Source organism: Sceloporus undulatus, chromosome 1, assembly GCF_019175285.1.
Source record: "Sceloporus undulatus isolate JIND9_A2432 ecotype Alabama chromosome 1, SceUnd_v1.1, whole genome shotgun sequence".
Classification (NCBI taxonomy): Eukaryota; Metazoa; Chordata; class Lepidosauria; order Squamata; family Phrynosomatidae; genus Sceloporus; species Sceloporus undulatus.
Genome location: NC_056522.1, coordinates 72154198 through 72177988, shown reverse-complemented (window position 1 = coordinate 72177988; position 23791 = coordinate 72154198). Strand labels below are relative to the sequence as shown.

The 23791-nt window shown below is 38.3% G+C and overlaps 1 protein-coding gene across 1 annotated transcript in view; it reads right to left on the bottom strand.

The window, feature by feature from the left end:
• Positions 1 to 7158: 7158 nt before the first annotated feature.
• Positions 7159 to 23791, bottom strand: part of TRIM67 (tripartite motif containing 67) — a 52644-nt gene continuing 36011 nt past the window's right edge. The window contains 3 exon segments of the mRNA XM_042447001.1: positions 7159 to 12103; positions 13181 to 13343; positions 21359 to 21662. Coding sequence (XP_042302935.1) covers positions 12038 to 12103; positions 13181 to 13343; positions 21359 to 21662 — 533 coding nt within the window. The 3' untranslated portion in view covers positions 7159 to 12037.

Below are 23791 nucleotides of genomic sequence, written 5' to 3'. Positions count from 1 at the left end.
CCATCTGTCCCTGAATTTAACTAATGTCTTATTTTGGAAATTAAACAAGGTCAGGATTGGTTAATACTTTGATGGGACCACCAGGAAATACAAGAGATTTCCAGATAGGGCCAGCAAGGAATCCTACTTAAAATTATGGTGAGCTGCTGCCAGCCAGTATTGACAATACAGTACTAGACTAGATGAACTAATAGTTTCTGACTCAGTTTAAGACAGCATCTTATGTTCCTATGGTGAATCTATTCAAATACTAAGACTAATCCTATGGGATTTTCCCTTCCCCAACTGGTACAGTGCTGATCTTGTGAAATGTTTAAAATAGGGTGTTGTAGGACTAGAAAAAATCTCCTACTCTATAAGTGTACCAAGCCCTACATTGGAAACCTAATGAAATAAAATGTGCAGTTCTGTGTGAATGGAAATTGCTTGGGGTAAGTGTTCTCAGATTCTAAAAAAACAGATATTCTTATTTCCCTTTAAATAAATGTTTGCTTGTATTTGGTGTTTGATTCTCACATAAATATTGTCAATAAAAAACTGATAACTGCTAATTTAAAAAAAATACAAACAGGTTAAGCATTAGCAATAAATAGCCACCTCACCCTATACCGTTTTACTGAACTGATAAAGCAGTGTAAATTGTGGAAAGAGTCACTGAGGTTAGGAGATTTTCTAACTACACTCTTGCATTTGCTACATTAGTGTTTCAATGTTCTGTTCAAGGATGTTGTAAAGGTAATTAAAACACCAAAATTAGGTTTAAGGGAGGCAGGCCATTTCTCTGCCCTAGCTAAATCAGTCCCATAAGCAAGTCATCTGTAGAAGAAATGTGTGAACATCCTGTTACAAGTGTGTGAAATACTTCTCAGGTCTACAAACCAAACTGGATGTGAAGTTCATTGTGTTATTAGTGTGCATACTTTTTGTTATGTAAATAGGAACCACAGAGAATCCTGAATGACTTCTTGACTGTCCAAGATGGGGAAGGGAGTTTAATTCTTTCATCCCCTCCATCACTTTTCTGCTTTCAAGCTCACATTGGTGTCTATGAAAGCTTCCTTTGACATTCTGACAGCCATGTGATTTTTGGCAGGAGCATCATGAGAGTGAAAGAGTTAAATTCCCCTCTGACACAAGGTGTGGTCAACTTCCTAGGAACAGGGGACCACACTGTACTCCCCAATCCAATGGAGGCACATCCTGCTGTTGATGTGCTCTGTGTGCCACTAAATTTCTACAGCATGACAGCAGCAAAGAGCAAAATCTGCAATTAAAAACAGGTCATTTAGCATTGGGCAAGTTGTGGCATGGCCACAACTTCAAGAGTTGCAAAATTTGGTGGTGGTAGGTGTCTGTTGCTAGTTCCCATCTTTCAGTCTCAAGGCTTACTCATAGTTACTATTATACAACTTCACATTTAGTTTGGCCATCATTCACACAATTTCACAGTTAGTTTGGCCATCAGTTCATATACTCCTCTCCCAAAAGAAGGCCTGTGACATGAAAATGGACACCAGCACTCTAGGTGAAGCAGCAAGTGTGATCCTAGCCATCTCAAGAAAAAAAGGGAGAGAAATGTTAAATAGGGTTACATGCATATGGGGCTCAGCACGGAGCACCCAGCCTCACATGTGACAGTATGTCCACAATTCTACATCACATTGGCGGAAGGTATGTCGCCACCAGCATAACATTGGGGTGGGGGTGGGGGGTGAAGGCTGCTTCCTTGGCTTAACTGCTTCCCCTGTTGTGTGCAAAAACAGCCAGGGGGCTGCCAGGTACATCTGTCTGATCACGGAGTGGTGGCAGTCTGGTTGCACACTTGCATCTGATCAGTGGCTGAGGAAACACAGCTGTTCCTGGCAGCACTCCTATCATTCTGGTGTGCTAGGATGAAATCTTTGCAGAAGGAGGTAATAGATACCTCCTTTCACAAGGTCCAAAAAGTATACATGCATATGTAACATGCAGTTGCACCTGTGCCTGTCACAAACAGGATGCCAGTCTGTCTCTGTGGTAAAGTGTAAGTGGAACACACTTCTGCTACTCTGTTACACAAAAAGAATTGCAAGTCCAATAAATTTATGAACCCAGCTAAAGATACGATAGGCAAAGCAGAGCTGTGATTGTGGAAATCAATACTTGGTTTGCAACTGCTAGCACGTTACATTGCTCTGTGTTTCAATGGCTGTCTGAAGTATAATCTTTTAAAAATTATTATCCACATTAAAACAGGAGGATAAAGGTCAAAACAGTACATTTCCTCTTGCTCTAAAACATCTAAGAAACTTTGAAACCAAGTGCTCTTTTTTTTTCCCTTTTTTGCTGAACACATTTAAAAAATTCTACAACACTACAATGGAACTGGACCACTGACCAATAACAGACTATGCCAGTACATTACAATGCGTTATTTACACTAAGATGGATTGGTATGTATACATCATACATTACATTACATATTAATGTTTCTCATCTTATACTCTTATACAACTCATATTGTTTTTTCTCAGTCCAGTATATGGGTACAATCCTACGCACAGCTAAGCACACTTAAACTTATTGAAATCTATTACTTTCAGCATACCTAACTGTCGGATTGTAGCTTTTCTCTATAACTTTTTCAGTTTACATTGGGAGTTCATATGCTCTTCAGCCCATCTTTCCTACGTTTGGGAAGTCCAATTTGCTTGCAGCCCTCAATTTATTTATTAATGTATATTCCATCTTTTCCATCAAAGGATGTTTGTCAAGGTGAGCAAGCCACCATCCTTTCCTCCATTAGGAAAGGACATCTACTCTTCTACAGTCCTTTTCCATTAAGAGGATTTCTCACAAACTCAGAATGATGTCAATGAAATATTTGTGTTTTAAAAAACTTATTAGTAGGAAAGAAACACTAAAGCAACTGCATATTGCTGCACAGTACTACATCTTTTATACCCTATCATTTCCTCTAACTGGTTGCATTGAGTGTCATATGAGGCATTTTTATTAAGGAAAACAACTAAGAGAATGAATGATAAAGGATAATGACCCATACTGTACAGTGGCATACTTTAAAAGGCTTCTATAATTTTTGAAAAACATCTTTTTTTCTCCAAATTATAACAATAGAAAGATGATGATACAGCCTTTAAGGCCTTTTAGAAAGCCATAAAAAGGCACTTTTATTGATCTTCTAAGCCTCTCCACCTATTTACTAACCAGATCCCTCAAAATCTATATACAGACCTAAAAGATATGGGAGAATCGCACCCAACTATCTTTGAAAATAATCTACAAGGGGTTCAGTAGCAGAAGGACAATTACATGGAGATGCTGACCACATTCCTACATACAGCTATGTAGCCACAGTGCTGTGGTTGCACTCCATCTTCTGAAATTACCCCTGAAATTGGGTTTCTAATCCAGCCAGTTGTATCACGGGACAGACTAGTCCCAGTAGTGGGGTTACTGAGCAGGGCACTGCAGGATGATGTGTATCATCTTCCCCGTCCAGTGAGCAGCAGCATAGGAGCAGGGACCATGTGGGGTTCTTGTCACAACTTGTCAATTCACTGCTCCTTGCTGCCAAGAGGGGGCTGAACACTTCATCCTTCAGCATCCTGCTCTCCAGTGCAGCATAACACTCTCAGTGTGGTCTGGCTGGATTTTAAGGTGGGTTTCAGGGGAATTTATCATCATGGCTCTGGTACACCAATCCTAAATGTGAATAGGAAACAGTGATGATGTCATAAGTCTAGTTTGTGACATTTTAACTAACAGGACACCAGCCTTTGTCTTTGAGAAGCTTCTGTCTGCTGCCTTGTCATTGACCTAAGGAAAAGAGTTCAGCATTACTCTCATTCTACCTGCCACTGATTGCCACTGTTTCTTAAGCCATAACTCTGAGCTGACAGCTGTATTTAGTTCCATACCAATTTCCAAATGTTTATTCTAGGACAGCCTGGATGAGCCATTTGTGTCCCTTAAATCATTTAGAATCTTAAAGATAAAAAAATGTATTCAGTGAGAATTGGGAAAGGGGTAATTTTACAATCTACTTTTTGAAAGGTTAAGTATCCTTAACATTTAAGGATAAAAATATGGAAGGGAAGCAGGCAGATAATGATGATTCTCAGTAATTTCACAAAGTAAAGCTGCTAAGTGAGTATGCCCGACTTAGTGCTTCAATGCTTCTGTTTCTTAATTTCTTCACATAAAAATGAAACACTTGAGTGCTTGACAGAATGGCTGCCAGAAGCATTATTTCCAGAGGGTTCACTGGTGAGTTGTACTGTATATCCTATCTACTAAGGTATCAAACCACTGAGCTGATCACCAGAACACCACTATTCTGTATTGCATGGGTCTACAGACACACGTGATGGTTTCCTCCACAGCAATCTTTCCCCACATAGGCTCAAGTGAACCAAATGAAGCAGGATAACAAGAAACCAGAAGAGTAGGTGGTAACAGCAGAACACTGTGGTGGTTGGCAGTAGCACCTATAGGAGATAAGACTCACATATATTTTCCTGGTCAACTCCTGCCTTCCATATGCTATAGTAAAACCTAACCAGGATCAGACAACTATGCCACTATGCTTGTCAGCACCAGGAACAGATACAAATTGTTAGTGAATCACTGCCTGGATCTGATCCCTGCCTGGTCTCACCCTGTTCCCTTCCTTCTGCTGTTTTCTCTCTCTTAATAACTCAAACGTTGGCAACTATATCACCAAGATCATGCCTGTAATTCAACTAGATGTTGAAGGCCTCTCAGGACCTTCTCCAAAGATGTTTATAAAGAAGAAAGATATAAATGTAAATAAAATGATTTTATATTGATGGTAGAACTTCCTAGCATTACCCAGATGCATGTCTTCTGCCATTTCTCCCTACATGTTTATCAAGAGAGAAAATAGGAAAAGTAACCTCTGAAGCAGATCTAAAAAGGTCCAAAACCAAGATCTCTTATTAAAGATAAACAGGGAGCCTGTAGGGCTGAGCCCATCTGAACTGTCTTGGGTAGACTACTTGCAGCTGAGCTGTTGGGCTTTCCTCAGATTTTTCAGATAATATCATCTTAAGTATTCACAGTTTAGTTTACAGGCATACCTGAGATTGTTATTGAAGACTCCTTGAATGAAGAGAAAGGATATTCAATTTAACCTTAAAGGCATTAGACAACTATCTGAATGACCCCATGCCTATTGTTCTCAAAGGACAACATGGTGTACCTTTGTAAACGGCACTCCTTTATGACCTTCACTATTGAAAAGTATCAAACTATTGATAGTGGTAACAAAATACCTGCATCTGCCCAATGTCTCTTACTCTCTTATTTTCCCCCCCTCTCTTGTTATCTCTGGATCCAGGACCAATGAGGCATAAAAGAAAAATCTCAACGAGTACATCTGGAGACTTCCACTCTGACTTTGTTTTCAGAACCTATTCTCCCTTTGCTCCAAGCAAGTGTTTGATTTACACAACTACTTTTATGCCTTCTTTTCATCTATGCAGACTTTCTTGTACTGAGCACACTGAGTGCTCTTGATAGTTGCTATATGTTAAATCTCTTGAATGTTCACATGATTTAACATATACCACTTCTCAAGAGCACTGATCACTGTTTTGAGGTCCACACAAATAGTTTATGGCTATGTTATCTGGTTCATGAGCTCACCCATGTCATTCTGGAAAAAGAGTTGTTGAGTATCTAATTCACTGCATGAAACTGTTCCAATGTCTAGGTACAGTAAGATACAAAGAAGAATGGAAGATGAAATCTTCTTCATCTTCTTCTTCTTGGTGGCACTATTACTTTTCTCAAGAGGCTCCCCTACCTACTGAGATAATGGCTCTGTTCATGAAAAGTGTTTGTACCCTGAATTTCAGGGATTATGGATTCCTCCTCTAGTAGGTCTGTGTTGCATTTTCAGAGTGTTGGAGGATCTGCTATTAGGAAGAAGGCACAGAAATATTTCCCTTCTATTCATCTAGTTGAACATGCCTAAATCTGGTTACAAACAACAATTGGCATGGCACTTTCAAACCTTCAAAATGATTAACATGCTTTATCACACCATAATTCTTATAAGAACCTGTAAAAAGGACCAGATTAAGACATGCAGAAACCTCAAAGTATGTCATATTTAAACCCATAGCATTACCACAAAAAATAGCCATTAAGTATAATTTTGTTATATCTGAACAATGATATTTGCTTTAGAGTGATTGTAATTGCTTTGTTTTAATTTAAGAGTCACTCTTAACCCAAGACGCTAAATTATATCTTACTTGGCCTCTGCATAAATTCAGCACTGCTTGTAAGGCAAGTAAATTACAGCTAATTTGTGTTAACATAGGCTATATTATATATTTCTAATAGTACTTTTTTGTTTTTAGGATGGCTTCTGTGTTATAGATGTACATCTAAGATGTTAGGTGTACATCTGGCTGTCATCCTTTGTTGAGTGTGCACACATATCTCACTGGTGAAATGGCCCTTTATTTCTCTGAGAAAGAAACTTATTCCTCTTAAGAGTTAAAATATGACGAAAAATAGAAATGGAAATTATGATGTATTCCCCAGATAATTGCACTCATTCTTCTAAACTTGTGTCACACCTTCCTCAGTTATTACCTACAAGAAAAGGCTAGTGCAAGTGCACCACAGTATGAGTAACACCAAAAGAATGCAAAAGGCAGTTCTGAAAAACAAAGAACTCTGCAACAGCTTATAATAGTTGTTCCAAACCCTTTTTCAAACCAAACAGAAAGATGTTAAGTTGCTAGGAGTAAAATAATGCAACATTTTAAAGATGTACAATACTGTTTTACCCTTATTAATAAAACTCAGATCTTTTTTCCTGTCAAGCTGGTATAAAAATCCATATATAGTTTAAATGTGGCACTCAAATCTACCAGTAATACCGACAGTTTATGCAGGACAAACAGCAATAGTACAGTGGGCCCACAGTATCTGCTGGGGTTTGGTTCCAGGACCACCATCATCACCCCATGAATGCCACAATCCATGGATGCTCAAGTCACATTATATACAGTGGCATAGCAAAATGCTGTCCCTTATATAAAAAAAGCAAAATCAAGGTTTGCTTTATGAAAAGGTTTTTTTGTTTTTAAATATTTTCAAACTATAGTTGGTTGAATCCGTGGATGTGGAATCTGCAGATATGGAGGACCAACTGTATTACCTTATGGCTCATGCCTACCTCTGGCTGACTTTGGCCCTGAGCCATCAATAAAATGTTCTTAGTCTTGGGTCTGATTATGTCCAACACTCACTTTCTCTGTGACTGTGACACTTACCTATAAAGCTCTTCTGATTCACAAAAGTAGAATCTTGCCATTTGGAAATCACTGCCACATACCGGCCTATTAAGAACTTCCAAGGTCAATGTTATAGCGGCATGTTCTAAATTCATACAAGCCAAGTTCACAGTGAGTAGGCTAAGTGAGGTAGACTTGAAGCAAACCCAGCTACATTTTTAGAAATAAAAAATAATAAAATAAAATAAATCCCAGACAAAAGTATGATTATTTCAAATTATAAAATTAAGAAAGAGAACAGCATTCTTTGCATTTTCAGTGTATCACAGTTATATAAACATTTTAAAATTAAAACACTATTGCCTGCATCATATCAGTAGGCCCAACAAGAACAGACCTCTTCTATCAGTTTTTGAGTCAACATATATGTAATTCTTCTTAGTTCAGTGGTTTTACTCTAGCTGGGACTACCAGTAAGATTCAGATTCATAAGAAAAAATGCTACATTTTTTTTTTTTAAAAAAAGCACCTTTGCTTGTAAGCTTCAGGGAGGATATTATTCTTTTTCAATGTGCTGGGTATAAACATTTCCATCCTCCAGTAAAAGAAGCTTTCTCTTCAGGAAGAAGTTCTTCCAGCAGTGGAAGAAACTTCTCAGCTAGAGGAAGCTTTTTTCCAGAGAAAAGAAAGTATTCAATTAAACCAGCCATTCACTTTCTTTGTCACCTCCAGTATACAAAGAAGCTCCATTCTGTTTGACTCCAGTATTATTGGTGGAGACAAATAAGAAGATATTACATGAAAATGAGATTATCTTGCATTTCTTCACTCAGTGTCCCCATTCCTTTAACCTTTATCCAATATTTCTTCACTTTTAAGAGATTTTGTTGAGTTCCACATCAAACGGCATGTGCTATGACATGATGCATTTAGGCCAGTTTACATGAAATGTTTTCAAGAAACTATAGCCACTGTGTGAAGCCCAGCCCTGAAAACCTAGTGGTGATATAAACATGACCACCACAAACATGCAGGCACATAATATTTAGGTTCTGTTTCGAAATGAACACACACAGTTACACTTAGCAGAACCTGCACTTGTGATCATGGAGACAGACAGGCCAGGAATAATGACTAGAAGATATATGTGTGACTTACACAATGGATGCCTACAACATGGTTCTGATTTATGTTGTACAGTACGTCTCTGCATGTGCTGACCTGACTACTTATCATAATTCCTAAAGCATTTATTTAGACATTTTCTTGGCCTCTTTTTACCTCAGCAGTTCTCATCACAGCATCTACATTTGCTCAATACCACATTAGAGGCAAGAGATTATGGATGTCAACCGTGGCAATTTTAATTATATCTGATGCTCAGAACTGTATCGTGCTCATGAATTTTGCTGTTACTGAATACATAAATGCCACTGCATGTGGCCCTGCAGTGAAAAATCTGACCCCATTTAGCATCTGAATTGCCCCCAAATATGCTATGGATAGTTTTGTCCTAATGCTGCAGTATCTCACACAAAAGATACACAAAACTAGATTTGATATTTACAAGCTTCTGTTAAATTGCTTTAGCTCTCAGCTTTTATTATTATAGTGTGTACAAAATCCAAGAACAAGCAGAGAGCAAAAGGCCAAAGCCTTCTGTGGCATATATTTTCAGACTTCAGGTAGAGGAAAGAAAGCTGGAATGGTACCCCACAGAAAATATTGTTTAGATGCAGAAACCTAGCATCTTTGGGGGAAATTCCATACAGGTGTTTATCTGACTTTTGATGGCCAAGTTTTTGGTGATTATCAAATTATATTTCTCTTTGTATATATAATGAGTGTTCTCTCTTTCAACTATAGTCTGAAATCATGCAGCTTTGCAACAGGTACATCATATGAGATATCATATGGGATTATTATAGTATTCAGCAGAATGAGAATGCATGTTTATGTTTGCATGCATGTCTGAATATACAAAGAGTGATATACCTAAATAGCATGATTAGAAAGGCAAATAATTATAAAAGAAATGCTATGAAATGAGGCGAAATGAGAAAAGAATTTGATTATGTCAGGTATCTTCCTGAGAAAAGTCTTACTTAACCCAGCATTTATTCACACGCTTAAAATTAAGCACACAGTTACTTCATGTACTTACAGGAGAACACAAGCATAGCTTTGAGTTATGATATCCTGTCTTATATGTTTTTTTAAGCAGTGTATTTGACCAGTATGGTTTGCCTTATATGTACTTTATTGAAAAGGCACAGGGATGGTTCCATGGTATTGCTGATACTTTGCACCCCACTACAACGTGTTTGTTGATGGCTGAGTTTGAGCAAACCTTTCCAGCTCCATAAATGATGAGCACTGGGATCAAACACTCCTCTCTTTATTTTGAGCATGGACATTGGTGTGTAAATCCTGGCTTATTATCCATGTTGTACAATTATATCAGTTTCATACCACTTCAATTGTCCTGACTCTGTTCTATGGAATCCTGGGATTTGTAGTTTTGTGAATTTTCCATGGGAGAACCCTAATACTAATATTCATGGGAATGTACTAAAGAATTCTAAATAGACTACAAATCCCAGGATTCCATATGATGCAGCTATGGCACTTAAAAATGGAATCAAAGTGCTATAATTGTTTTGTGTGGTTACAGACCCATTTAGTTAACAGATATTAAACCAGAGTTCTACTATCTGCACCTAGCAAGTTAACCAGGAATTAAGCACAAAAGGAGGAGGGATAAGCAAAGAGTGTTCAGACAGTGATCATTCCTGGCTTCATAACTCATAGCTTAAAAAGCCAGGATTGCCTGAACTGGCCACTGAAGACTAAACTCAACATGATGTTAAATGTATACTTGCATTTAATATACAAGATTTTAAATATAAAAGGCATCTGCCAGACATGTATGATAATAATTAAGATTTTAGCAGCCAAATGGGGTGAATTTAACATTTTTCTTCCCTACTCCAGTGCTGATAAAAACCACTCACTGTCTGCTAGTTGCACTGGAAGGAAATGCCTCACTATCACCAATAAACTTCCACATACATCCCCAGCCAAGCAACTTCATAAATTTAAATGCATTTAGTGCCATGCCTAGTTTAGCTCCCAGGTTGCAATTGCAGCTCATTAGTATGATAGCATATTTAATTTTTCATGCACAGCCACTCAGTGGGCATTGTAGAGGGCCACAAAATAACTCAGAAAGATATTACTGAAATCCAATGAAGGACATACATGTGCACTTAACTTCAATCCTCTCAAGAGTACTGTTGAGTAGAGTGAAAAAGAAGACATGCATAAATGTACTTGTCTAAATGCTTTCTCATTTCAGAGGGTATATTATAAGTTGCTTTTCCATTATTCATCCTTAGAAGCTCTTTTAAAGTTTAAAGGAAATACAGAGCAAAGGCTTGTGAGTGCCTTAGTTTCAGGAATGTGGGTTCCTCATTAACAGTATGCTAGCAACACCTATTTTCTGAGGGTGGGGTGAGGTAGGGACAGACTCTCATTTGTCTCCAAACATTCTACTGTAGCTTTTTGCAGGTGTCCACCTCAAGCTCACAAAAATTAGCAGAAACAATACTCATGAGTAAGAATGTTGATCCAAGTCCATTTTGCCAGAATGGAAGAAGAAAATTGCAATATGAATGTTATGATGACAAGAAGGCTAATGAGGAAAACAGATAAAAGAAAAAAGATGGTAAAGAATCTCATTGGGTTGCTAAAAATCTATCATTATTAGGCAGACATGGGATCTATGCTTCATTTCGTCCATATCTCCAGATCTGTGGTTCAGTGAGTGGATCTTTTATCTCTTGCAAAGATCTCCTCTGCATGCAAATAATTTTGTTAAAATGTGATGTATAAAGCACTACATGATTTACAGCCTATGAAATACAGAAGGACTGTATGTTGTTTTAGTCAATCAGACACACCAATATGGATGTTCAGGATAAAAACTTCAATCCACTAGAACTACCTTGGGATAAGTGATTTGAAAGCTGCCACATATATTGTTTTAAAATTTGAATCCTTGCATCCAGCAGAATAAATTGGAATGATGCTACTCAATGGGGGAAACCAATTCACTCTCATCCTCTTCCATCATGTCCAGATTTGCAGAATGTAAGACACAGAGGTCATTTAGCAAGACAGCTGAATTGGGATAGGATCATCTATAATACCCAAACTTTCCTAAAATATTAGCACATATAAAATGTGGGTTGTAGTCACACATGTTGGTACAGCACAACCAGAGGCTAGGATAGAGTAAATGAAGGCATAATGGATTTAATCCAGACTCAGAGAAGGTTAACATAATGATAATTAACTCCTATTGTAATAGATGGAGATGAAAGTACAGTTAATCATCTCTGATTTGTGTCACACCTGGCTGCAAGATGAATGGTGAAAAGGAAAAGAGTTTTGGGTGTTTTTGTTTTTGTTCTGTCTGTGATAGCTTTTTGCTTTCTATGATTGCTTTTTGGATAGGCAAACCAATCAGGTTTCACACAGTGGTACAGTAAAAATGCACAGAAGGTTTGGTGATCTTGAAACAATGTAAAAACTCAAAAGGCATGTCAATATTTTTTTTTTTAAAAAATCACTGGGTTACCCAAATCAGATAACCACTGTTGACTCTGACCTAGTGACAAATGTTTTGTAAAACTGATTTATGCCAAGTGCTAGTTAGAAAGATTATAAAATCCATCTTAGATTTAAACAACAGGAGCTCAATTGCTCGGCAGCTTTGGTGGTCTTACAGTCTGAGGTACCTCAAGTCCTGTGTGCAGCGTCACCTGCAACAGTAAAAAGAAAAAAGAAACAGGATTTTAGCACTAAAAATAAGATGCAAATGGAGAATCATCTCTAGCTAAATAGCAATCCTGGTAGTACTAGGAACTTGTTATTAGAGATCCCTAAATCTCAGTTGGTAGGAAGAAGAGGTTAAAATATCTCAATCCCTGTGCACTGGGATGTTTGTAGTTGGGGACAAGAGAAAATGTACACAAATGCAAGTCCATTTTATACTTGCAGATGTCTTTTTTTTTCTTTTTTGGGGGGGCATTGCAAAGGTTGGAATTGTCTTCCACTGTCCATGATGATCAAAGCATACAACCCCTCAGATCCACATTTGGGCTGTGATAGCTTTCTTGAACCACCATGGTTGGTGGAGAACCTTGGGAATCAGAGAAGCATCTGGCTACACTCCATTGCCAAAAACAAACTAATGGCAACATCTACCCAGACTCCAGATGCTTCTTCAAACCTCCAGCCTTCAAGAGAGCTACACCAGTCAGATATTGGCCATTCAGGATTGCTGTCATAGCAAAACTGTGTCCTGCGAGTGAGCAGCCATCGTGGATGGTGGGCAATGTAGGATCTCAGCCTATGCTTATATAGACATGCACAGTTGCATGCACATGGACAGGCATCCCATTGTCCCTCCAACCAACATTGGATATAGCCTTTAAAATCAAAAATTGTAGACCCTTCCCTATTCCCAGGTTACTATGTAAAACCCTTCCTGATCCCATGTTCAGTCATCTGAATCGAGGGAGAGAAAACAAACAAACAAACAAACAAACAAAACCACACAAGATATATAAAGAGTGACAGTTAGAACTTGAGCAGCCTCCTTTATCCAACTGTAAGATTGTCTTCCTCCAAAATGTGTACTTTTATGAATCATGCAGGAGTATATCAATGTTGCCACCAGCAAGAACACTGCTTTATCTGACTGCCCTATCTTCTGGAGATTAATTGGGCTATTTGAGTAAATTAAGTTAAACAATGGATGCCTGCTATTTTCTTATTTCTTATCTCATTTTTCTTGCATATACAACACCTGAGATCCTTAAAGAAAATAACTTTACCTGCACATTTCGGTTGAGACTTAATGCAGGCATAAAGACACCCTCCACGTTTTCAAATGCTGGAGGGCCCTGCTGTTGCCCATTGATGTAAAATGTCAGGGTGTGCTTATTGAGGTCCAGTAGAACACCTACAGTTGCACCTTTAGAAACACCTCCTTCTGTCCTAAGAATCAAAGAGATAATAACATATATGTCAATTACATCAATTTGAGTTGCACAAAGCAGCAGTATCTTTATTTGTCCAACTCCAAAGTATAAAATATATCATGTGAGCTTTCAAACCTTCACTGACTTCTTCATCAGGAAAAGATTTTAAAACCATAAATGAGAAGAAAAGTGATGATGTTGGAGACACAAGCATAGTTTGTATTTTGTTCTGTTTTGTTGCATAGCCAACACAGCTCCCCTGAATATGTTTCCATCAATTTGTGTTGTATTATTTTTTTCGTATTGCACGGAGCACTCTTATAAAATGGGAAGAAAATAATAAAATAATTATTATTTGGCAGAACCAATTGTGACAGGTATTGGTTCACACCGGAAATATGGTAAGTATCCTATGTTCGAAACTAGTGGATTCAAATGTTCAAAAAATTACAAACCTTGATTTTCCAGTGTTAAATATGATACCACTTGAGTTTAACATTGGTGAAAGGTGCCTGGTGCTTGGATTTAATGCCCACATTAAAATGTACATAGAATTATAGAATCAGAGAGTTGGAAGAGACCATAAGGGTCATTCAGTCCAACCCCCTGCCATACAGGAAATCTAAATTAAAGCAGCCCTGACAGATGGCCATCTAGCCTCTGTTTAAAAACCTCTAAGGAAGGAGATTCCACTACATTCCGAGGGAGTGTGTTCCACTGTTGAACAGCCCTTACTGTCAAGAATTTCTTCCTAATGTTGAGGTGGAATCTCTTTTCCTGGACCTTGCATCCATTGTTCTGGATCCCGTTCTCTGGAGCAGCAGAAAACAAGTCAGCTCCCTCCTCAATATGACATCCCTTCAAATATTTAAACAGGGCTATCATAAATATGTAGTGGAATGTAGTGGAATCTCCTTCCTTAGAGGCTAAACATCCCCAGCTCCCTAAGTTGTTCCTCTAAGGACATGGTTTCCAGACCCTGCACCATTTTGGTCACCCTCCTTTGGACACGCTCCAGTTTCTCAACATCCTTTTTAAATTGTGGTGCCCAGAACTGGACACAATATTCCCGGTGGGGCCTGACCAAAGCAGAATTTAGTGGCACTATTACTTCTCTTGATCTAGACACTATACTTTTATTGATGCAGCCTAAAATTGCATTGGCCTTTTTAACTGCTGCATTACACTGTTGACTCATGTTCAACTTGTGGTCTACTTGGACTCCTAGATCCCTTTCACACGTAGTTTCATTCAGCCAGGTGTCCCCCATCCTATATCTGTTCATTTCATTTTCCGCCCTAAGCACAGTAACTTACATTTCTCTGTGTTGAAATTCATTTTGCTAGCTTTGGCCCAGCTCTCTAATCTATTCAGGTCAGTTTGATCCTGTCCTCAGGGGTATTAGCTATTCCTCCTAATTTGGTGTCATCTGCAAATTTGATAAGTATACACTCAATTCTGTCATCCAAGTCATTGATAAAGATGTTGAACAGCACTGGGTCCAGGACAGAACCCTGTGGGACCCCACTGCAGAATGTCAGATCAGATTTTATCAATTTTTCAATGTTCAATCTGGTTCACATTGCCTGAATAAGCAAATTATACAAGTTATATGCGGGCACGCTTTACACAGACTTGAGCGTATGGGCGCAAGCCACGAGAAATGCATGGGGTGCAAGGGGTGGCGCATCCCATTCAGATGAATGGGGCGCATGCCCGTGGCGCTCTGCACATTCTCGCGCCACCGCGCCACCGTGCATGAGCCCCATTCAAATGAATGGGGCTTGCGCATACACAATATTAGCCTTATGCGGGTGGGTCCGGAACAGATCCCCCGCGTAAGGCAAGGGCCCACTGTATATAGAAGAATGTTCCTTTATCTCCAGAATCTTCAAACTCAAGGATGATGCAGACATTCAGAGAATGAGCCATGCTACTCAAAACCAGGCATGTGAAGCAAATGACATGGAGCACTAAAGTCAAGTACAGTGACACCCTAGTAGCTCCTTCTCTTTGCAAAGCACACTTAATATGGGAAACGTTGGATCAAAAAGGAACAGAGAGGCAAGTACCAATTAACACTCCCCCTCAGCCATTTTTTCCAGAAGTTTCCCTCAACTGCTTGAATCTGTTCTGTTTCAACCAGTGAGTTTTGTCACAATGAAACTGTTACTGGACACTGTGAGGTCCATGTTACAGGGTCTCACTGTGGCTCTGGATCATATGTGCATCTAAACTGACCTGACTGGCCATTATGCAAAACTAACAATTAAATGACAGAACATCATTGAGGGCAAGAGATTGATTTACAGCATATCAATGTTTGTTATTAATAACCTTTTACAAATTAAGGAGACAGGAACAGCTGTTTAAATGACAAGATCCAACTATGATTATGGATTCAGCTACTGCATGCAAGACTAAATTGACATTAATGCACCTCTCCCTCAGGGGAATTAATCTAATTGAACACTATGGTATAAAAAAGCAACGAGGCAGAAATCCACTGAAAATGTGCTTTGACCAGAGGCACTTACACTTTGTTAATGTCACTGGAGTTTTGCAACAGAATTACTATCTGACATGCAAGGCATAATTTTGGCATCTGTTTCAAAGAAGTCTATAACAAATGTGAAAACAAAACAAAACTATGTTCTCTGCTATAGGGACTAACAATTTCTTAATCCATTACAGCTATAATCTTTACATCTCTACATGCAAACAAAAAACAAACAAAAACACCTAACAGGTTAACTTCAACAACAATGGAAGCCTTATAAAACATTCCACTGTTAATTTGCAGAGGAGATTATCTGGACTACTAAATGCAACAAGTTTCTCACAAAGGAACATTTCGTCCTTATTAGAAATTAGTACAGAGCAGCAGCCTACAAGTTCTCAATAAGGTCCAAAATACACTGCAGAAATAATCCAGTTCAAGACTACTTTAATTGCCTTGGATAAATGCTATGTGATTTCTGATAATTGTAGTTTGTTGTGGCACCAGAGCTCTCTGACAGAGAAGGCTAAATGCCTCTCAGAACTACAGTTTCCAGATTTCCCTAGCGCTGAGCCATGGAGTTAAAACAATCTCAACATGGATTATTTCTGCAGTGTGTTTTGGATCTAAGGAGCAATGACACCAATGACCCAAAGAACAAACTATGGCCTGAAATACATGGGCCAAAAGAAGTAGCTTCCAGCCATGTTGGAGGCATGCCATTTATACAACACGTCTCCAATGTGAACGTACGTCACATCGAAGCCATGCTCCGATCCTTCAGATTGGAGCAAAAAGGAGCTGGGATAATCCAGTTTCTGGTGGTGTGTCTTGAGTCCAATGGTAGTGACCCACTTTTGGAGTGGGCTGTGCTGTCACTGTGGACCCAATCTGCTTGTGGCCGGAGTGGCCTCAGGTTACACTCTCCCAGCTGTCCGCTTTGCCCTATTATATGAACTCTGTTCCAAGATAGAAAAGTTACTGAGGAAGCTATTCTGATCTAGCTTCATCTTCATCTTGGTCTTGGAGAAGAGTGGGGGTGAGAAGAGGAGCAAAAATATCCCCGAGAGTATCAGTTTACATCACAGAAGGGTCAGGATAGATAGAGGGGGATCATTGCAGGTCAGAGTATATAACACTCTGAGGCATTAGCTCTGTCAGTGTAGAGCATTGTTGTATTTCCAACCCTCCTTTGGTAGGGTCATTCTTTAGTGAATGAACTGGTATCTGTGGCATCACTAGACTTGGTTTAGGAAGACACTGGAACCCTGACCCTTTGCATTTAGGAATAGTGTTGACATAGGGAAAAGCAGGGCAAGTGTAAGTGACTAGGGGCCTTCTGTGGCTAAAAGGTAAAAGTAACCTTAGGCTTTGAAAGGACCTCCCTACTTTCTTCATAAATTATATAATTGTACAACTAGCATAAATGGAACAATCTGCACAGTTCTTCTGATGACCAGTTCTTTCTTAACTTCTTTTCTAGATCAGTTCTCTACAGCTACATCTACATTGCTGAATTAATGCAATTTGACCCCAACTTCAACTGCCATGGCTCAATGCTATGGAATTCTAGGAATTGTAGTTTTGTGAGACATTTAGCCTTCTCTGTCAGCAATCTCTGTGCCACAACAAACTACAAATCCCAGAATCCCATAGTATTGGAAACATAGCAGTTAAAGTGGTGTCAAACTGGATTATTTCTGCAGTGCAAATGCAACCCAGGATTTCACGAACCGCCTGGATGTCTCAATTGACTTGAATAAACTTGCCACAACGAAAGACAGCAGACAAATAATAAGAAATGTTGCTAAGCAAAATAAATAATAAAAAAATAAAATTGTTGATTGCCTGAAGCAAAATCCTAGTAGGGTTACTAAAGTATTCAATTTGCTTCTTTTTGAGTTCTGTTCTGTGATAACCTGTGAGTTATCCTGTGTAAAGTGTGCAAACACATACTTGTATTTTTTTTGTATTTTTATTGTATATGTTAATGCCAAATAATCATATGCATTTTTAAATGACAAATAATTTGAATCAAAATTAAGATGAAGAAAATGCATGCTTCCTTTGGGCAGTCTTCATAACATAGCTTCCCTTAAGCTCTTATACTTTTTTACAAAACAGATTATGTGCCTCAAACTAAATATGTTTCAGGACGCATTTAAAAAATAGGTTTCCAGGACACTGAATGTGCACTGCATCATCTTGCCAGAAGCAAAATCACCTGAATCCTGCCTATACTGGACTTCCTATCACAAAAAAAGCAGTCCAACACATTTGGAGGGCAACAGGTTAGGGAAAGCTAGGCTATGTGAAAGCGTTCTAAATTTAGTAACCGTTAACATTATTTCTGCTCTAAATATAACCAGATTTCTTAAAAGGGCAGAGATTAGTGCTTTTGATTTTATTGGTTTTGGGGAAATATGATTACCAGCTCATTTGAAAAAAATATTTCAAGAGAGAGAAAATAGAAACATTTTAACTGATTCTTGTCATTTTGAATAGCCCTTTATCCATTTTTCCATGGAATGCAAGCTAGTAAGAGCTATTTTCATCATCTATACTAAAGTACTACAATTCCTACCACCACCACCACCACCACCACCACCACTACTACTACTACTACTACTACTTATTATTATTATTATTATTATTATTATTACCCACCTCTCCCCATGGATCACGGTGGCGAACAAGAAAAGATTCACAAATACACAGTATCAGTTGTGTATATAGCTATCACAGCTAGTCATGGATATATAACACCAGTTAAAAACACACATCAATTTGAAAGGACAAAATCCACATTAAAAATTCACAATCTAAAAATCAACTGATTTAAAAATCCTCACAAATTTATTATTTGTGATTTTGCTTTCCCAATTTAAACTCGAATGTTGCAAAATCTATGCAATAGTTACATTTACTTTTCTAGTAAATACCTAGATGCTCAGGACAGATGCATGATTGTAAAAGAAATAGGGAACCTAGGTTATTTATCTCCCACCTTCTGAAACCCCCATCTTTGTTTGCCCCCACACAACCATGTTGCCATGTTTGGAACATAATGTCACCTTCCCTAGCAGCAATTCTCTGGGGTGGCAGGGGTTCCTATGTCTGATCCCTGATAGGGACTGGTGAAGAAACCAGTGAGCTATTTAGTCATATTATTCTTAGAGTGTCAGATTGCAAGTTGGGACTCTTTTGTTTTATTGATTGTATATCATCTGTTCTGGGAATAGGATAAAAACAAATAAAATTTTTAAAACCCCTGTGATTTATTTTATAGAGAGGAGTAAAGAGTTGAGAAAGCAAAAACAAATGTTCAGGTGGTCAGACAACTTAAAATCCATCTCTAAATAATAAAAGAGAGGTACTGGAGTCTAATAATTATATGATCCACAGACCCTCCCAGTTAGTTCTTGACAGTCACCTTTGAGCCAGTGCTTGGAAGTAACATGTTACAAATAATGAGAGGAATCCTTTTGGGGGAGGGGTCTTACATCTTCATAAGTGGACTTAGGCCAGCAGGAATTAGAATTGTGCAGTTGCGTGACTACCATACCCAGTAGAGGGCTTCTGCTACTTCATTTCACAGCAGAACTGGCAAAGTGCCCAATGTGCATCAGGCCTACTCTTGGTGTCCTGTTTTGGACACAGTTCAATAAAGGGGTTTCTTAGTACCTCTGCTACATAGCTATATATACGTAAAGTTATGTAATGTAATAAATCTAATAGGATTCTAGCAAATATGTTTTTTTTTCTGGGACAAAAAATGAGCAACATTGCTTTCCAAAAGTAATGTAACAACCTATAACAATATTTTTGTTGTTCTTTTCGTATAATGCAAATAGCATTATATGTTACTTTCAAAGAAGGTGGAGGGGAGCAAAGCTCACACCCAGGACTGCATGTCTCTTCCCTTTTCTGCACTGCCAAGGATGAATTACTTCCTATTTATTTATTTGTTATTGGCATTTTCAGCAGTCTGTGAAAGTTATAATTCACAAAATTGAACAACGTTGCTTTCCAAAAGTCCAACCTATGATTCATGCCAAGTCTCATGGTAAAGTCTTTCAATGGCTTAGCCATCATAAGCCTTCATCTCAGGCTGATGTCAAACTGCCGTTTGGCTAGGCCTGGAAGCAGTGGGGCTGGCCTTGGATATTGGCACAACATACCGCCCTCCATGAAGGGGATAAGTCTTTCCAGAGGTTTGCAGGAGAGCCAATTTACTTTTGTTTGGGCCAGAAAAGGTGTGGTCTGGGGCTTCTGAAGAGATCACTGGCTGCAAAAACAGCTTTGGCAACTACCACACTTTCCCCACTCCTCATATGAGAACAAAAAAAAAAGTGGTGGCGAGGAGAAACGAACAACATTAACAAGTTACTTTTTTAAAAAGCAATGCACAACAAATTACTTTTAAAAACCAAGATTCCTAGGTCTGATCACAACCCCTCTCTTTCTCTCTTTCGGAATCAGCCCCTTTACCTCACAGGCCACCTGGGTGAAAAAGCACTGCAAATGCTAAGCATTTAATTAGAGAGGTGCACTGTACAGGGCTACACAGATATAACTGTGAATTCTGAGTAGATGGAGAAGAGAGATGAAATGAAGGAGGGAAGAGGGTGGAAGAATTTGGGGAAGGAGGAGGAAGGAAGGAATAGGAAGGAGGAAGTAAGCAGGGTAAGGAAGGAGGAAGGAACAGGGAATAGGAATGGAAAAGGGATAGAGATAGGTGGGGGGAAAGGTAAGAGATAGAGGAAGGGGATATGATTGAATTTTTTGTAAGTTGTATGTTTTTATTATGTTCGGGCTATTCAGAAATATTTAGGGCTGTCTCGAATATTTTTTTAGAATATATAAATGTATGAAATCTTAAGATATTGTACTAAGTTGTTATGTGTTAAATGCTTAGTTATTAGGGATTTTTTAAAAATTATGTATGATGTCTATTTTTTCTTTCTTCTTTTGAGTTGTATTATGGATGTTATGATTTTTTATTTTTTTATATATGTTTAATACTTTTTTAAAAAAACCCTGTGAATTCTAGTCTACATCTTTTTCAAAAGACATTGGTAAACAGAGACAATCCTGAAGAGGATCACTTAATGCCAAACCAGGTGAGATACCAGCACCCAACCAAGCTCACTACCTGTATTATTAGTTTGGTTAATGACAGGCTGCATGGAAGTTACTTAGGTGAGGGCGGGTATAACACACTCCATTTGTATGCTCTCTTTCTTCTAAAAAATAGCTCTCCCTCCATATCTTGACTTATATGTTAGCAGGGAGGATCTCAGTTAATGTCACATCTAGTTTGGCCTATAGCTATCATGTCAACAGATGTCAACAGAACATCACAGCAGTAAGCTGCTAATTAAAGAGAGAAGTTGGCAGTGACAAGAATTTCTGGCACATTCTTGAAATGATGAAAGAGAGCATTTGCTGAAGGCCTTCTTAATTACATGGTTCTTTGGAAAGGAAAGAGGATTGCACCTAAGCATGAGAAGAGCTTATGGAATGCTTACCGATTGGTGTGAGAATTGCAGTGCATGAACCAGCTGCGATTGTTATCGACATACATAGCCCATGCCTTGTCATCTTTGCCCAGCATCATGTCCTTGACAACGTTAATTCTAGCGATTCCAAAGGCTGGGTCCGGATGGTTATCATAACGGTCTATGTGCAATTCCCAGTAGTGGACTCCCTTTGAGAAAGCAGCTGTGCCCAGAACAACACGGTCATCGTAGCTACTGCAAGAAGCTGTCTGGTTGTCATTTGAAAGGACTATGTCCCTGTGGGCTGAGCAGGGATCAAATGTAAACCAGGCCACTAAAGAAAAAAGAAAAGAGGTGTTTACACATTAGAAGTATGCACAAACAGAGACAAATCTGTTATGTTCCCTCTAGGAAACCTAGCATTATATTAGTAGAATTCAAAGACATAGATGTATTAGTCTGGAAAATCAGTTTCCAAAGGGATCCTGTAGCAATGCATAAAAGCGTTCCTTGAAGTAGGCTGAAGTCTACAAAAGCTCATGCTACCAGCTTCTTTCTTTCAGTTAATCTCAAAGGTGCTACAAGATCCTTTAGCATTATATTAGTAAGTGAAGATAACCAGTTAAGATATAGCTGCCTTGAGTTTTATGATGGAGGAAAGATGAGATATAAACATAGTCAATACATAAATCTCATTTAAATTCCATTTATATCAGTACCTGAAAGCTAAACATATTCTGCTAATATTTTATAGAATCTAGGTTCCTACAACCAACCTGTCCAAGAGAAATAGCATAGCCTGGTGGTCATCTTAAGCATCTTTTTTCAAGTGTTAAGAAGAAGAATATTGCATATCTACGGCCAATGTGTGGAAAAGAGGATGATACTATGTATGGCAAAATGGTTGACTGTAAGGATTTAGTAATTTAATTCATTCTGAGCATTATTAATTTCTATTAATTATTCCTTTGCCTGGTGCTGTGTCTACCAAAAATGGAGAATGTGCACGCTTGTCTCTTACCTGGAGATGGCCTACAAAACTGTAGGCTCAGGCCAGGATTTGAGACCAGGCAACTTTAAATAGAATATATTATTCTGTCCTGAGCAACTAGATTTGTAGCACGATCCTCAACCTCCAAGTTGCATTACATAAATAATGAATATTATTTGTGCTTAGAGGCAGATTTTCATCTCACAGTCTCATGTTGTTCATACTGGGAATTTAGTTATAAATTATCCTTTAGCTCTTGCTTTTTGGGGGGGGAAACACTGTAGTTTATTAGTGGATGGTTATATTACAGGGTTTATTCTCTACATGCTTTTAATGAAAGGATCTTTGGAAAAAAAATGGTTTTTCCTGACATAGTTTGGCAACATGAATAAGAAAGAGAGAATAAGATTAACGTATATTTTATTTTTCATGAAAGTTAAGTATTATTAATCAAGATTAATTTCTTTGGTTCTCTGTATGGGCAGCAAGTATAATTACATACAACTGAGGCAAAAATTAGCATTCGTATTTTATAAGACACTGCTAGGAAATTATTTCCATAAAAGAAAAATAATGTAATTATGCTCTGGAATTCATCACTGGTATAAAATGGGCCAAGAAGGAGGGGACACTAGAAAACCAATGGACATCTCTCTCAGTGACCCACTTATGTTTCTGATTTCAGATCTCTTTAAAAGGAGATGAAATGAGTCTCGAGGTTATTTCATGCTCTATAAGCATCCATTCTTTAACCTTACTTTACAAGACATAATAATCTACATGCCAGTTTGTGCCAGAAATAATCCTATCAAATAGAAGTTACAGATGGGGCAAATGATTTTATCCAGACATCAGCCTCATCTTTGGGGAAAGCTGCCTCAGATTTTTAAGTACCAATCCAACATAGATGGCACTCTGTACAATTTCCAATTGCACAAACTTCACAGTTTTTTTCTGATAGCAGAAGACATACATTTTTCTAAACCCATTTGATGTCTTGCCAAATATTAAGAACTGGAATCACAGACTGATAAAGTACTTAGTTAACTAATTTTACTAACTGAAATGTGAATTAAAAGAAATGAACACATTCCATTATTTTCTAAAAGTTGTATCATTTCCTCTGATACAAAACATCATCTTCTCTATGCCAAGTATGTTTTTTACTTTCTCCAATGAAACTCCTAAGTATCATAAGATGCTGAAAATATTCTATATTGAAATTTAAATTATTTTCAATTACTTTTATGTTGTGTTAACTAACAGAGTCTTGCAGGGATTACTTTTTCGTGGGTTGGAAGAGATCAGCAGGCAAACTTTTCAGGGTGGTTTCCTATCCTGCCTCAAGTTAAGATATTTGGACTTTGGCTGCACTCTACAGAGCTAGCCCAGCTGTGGTGGGGGCAGCACTACTTTCAATAGAGGGGGAGCTGTTGGTATTTATACTGGCACACTTTCTGTGGCTTTGGTGA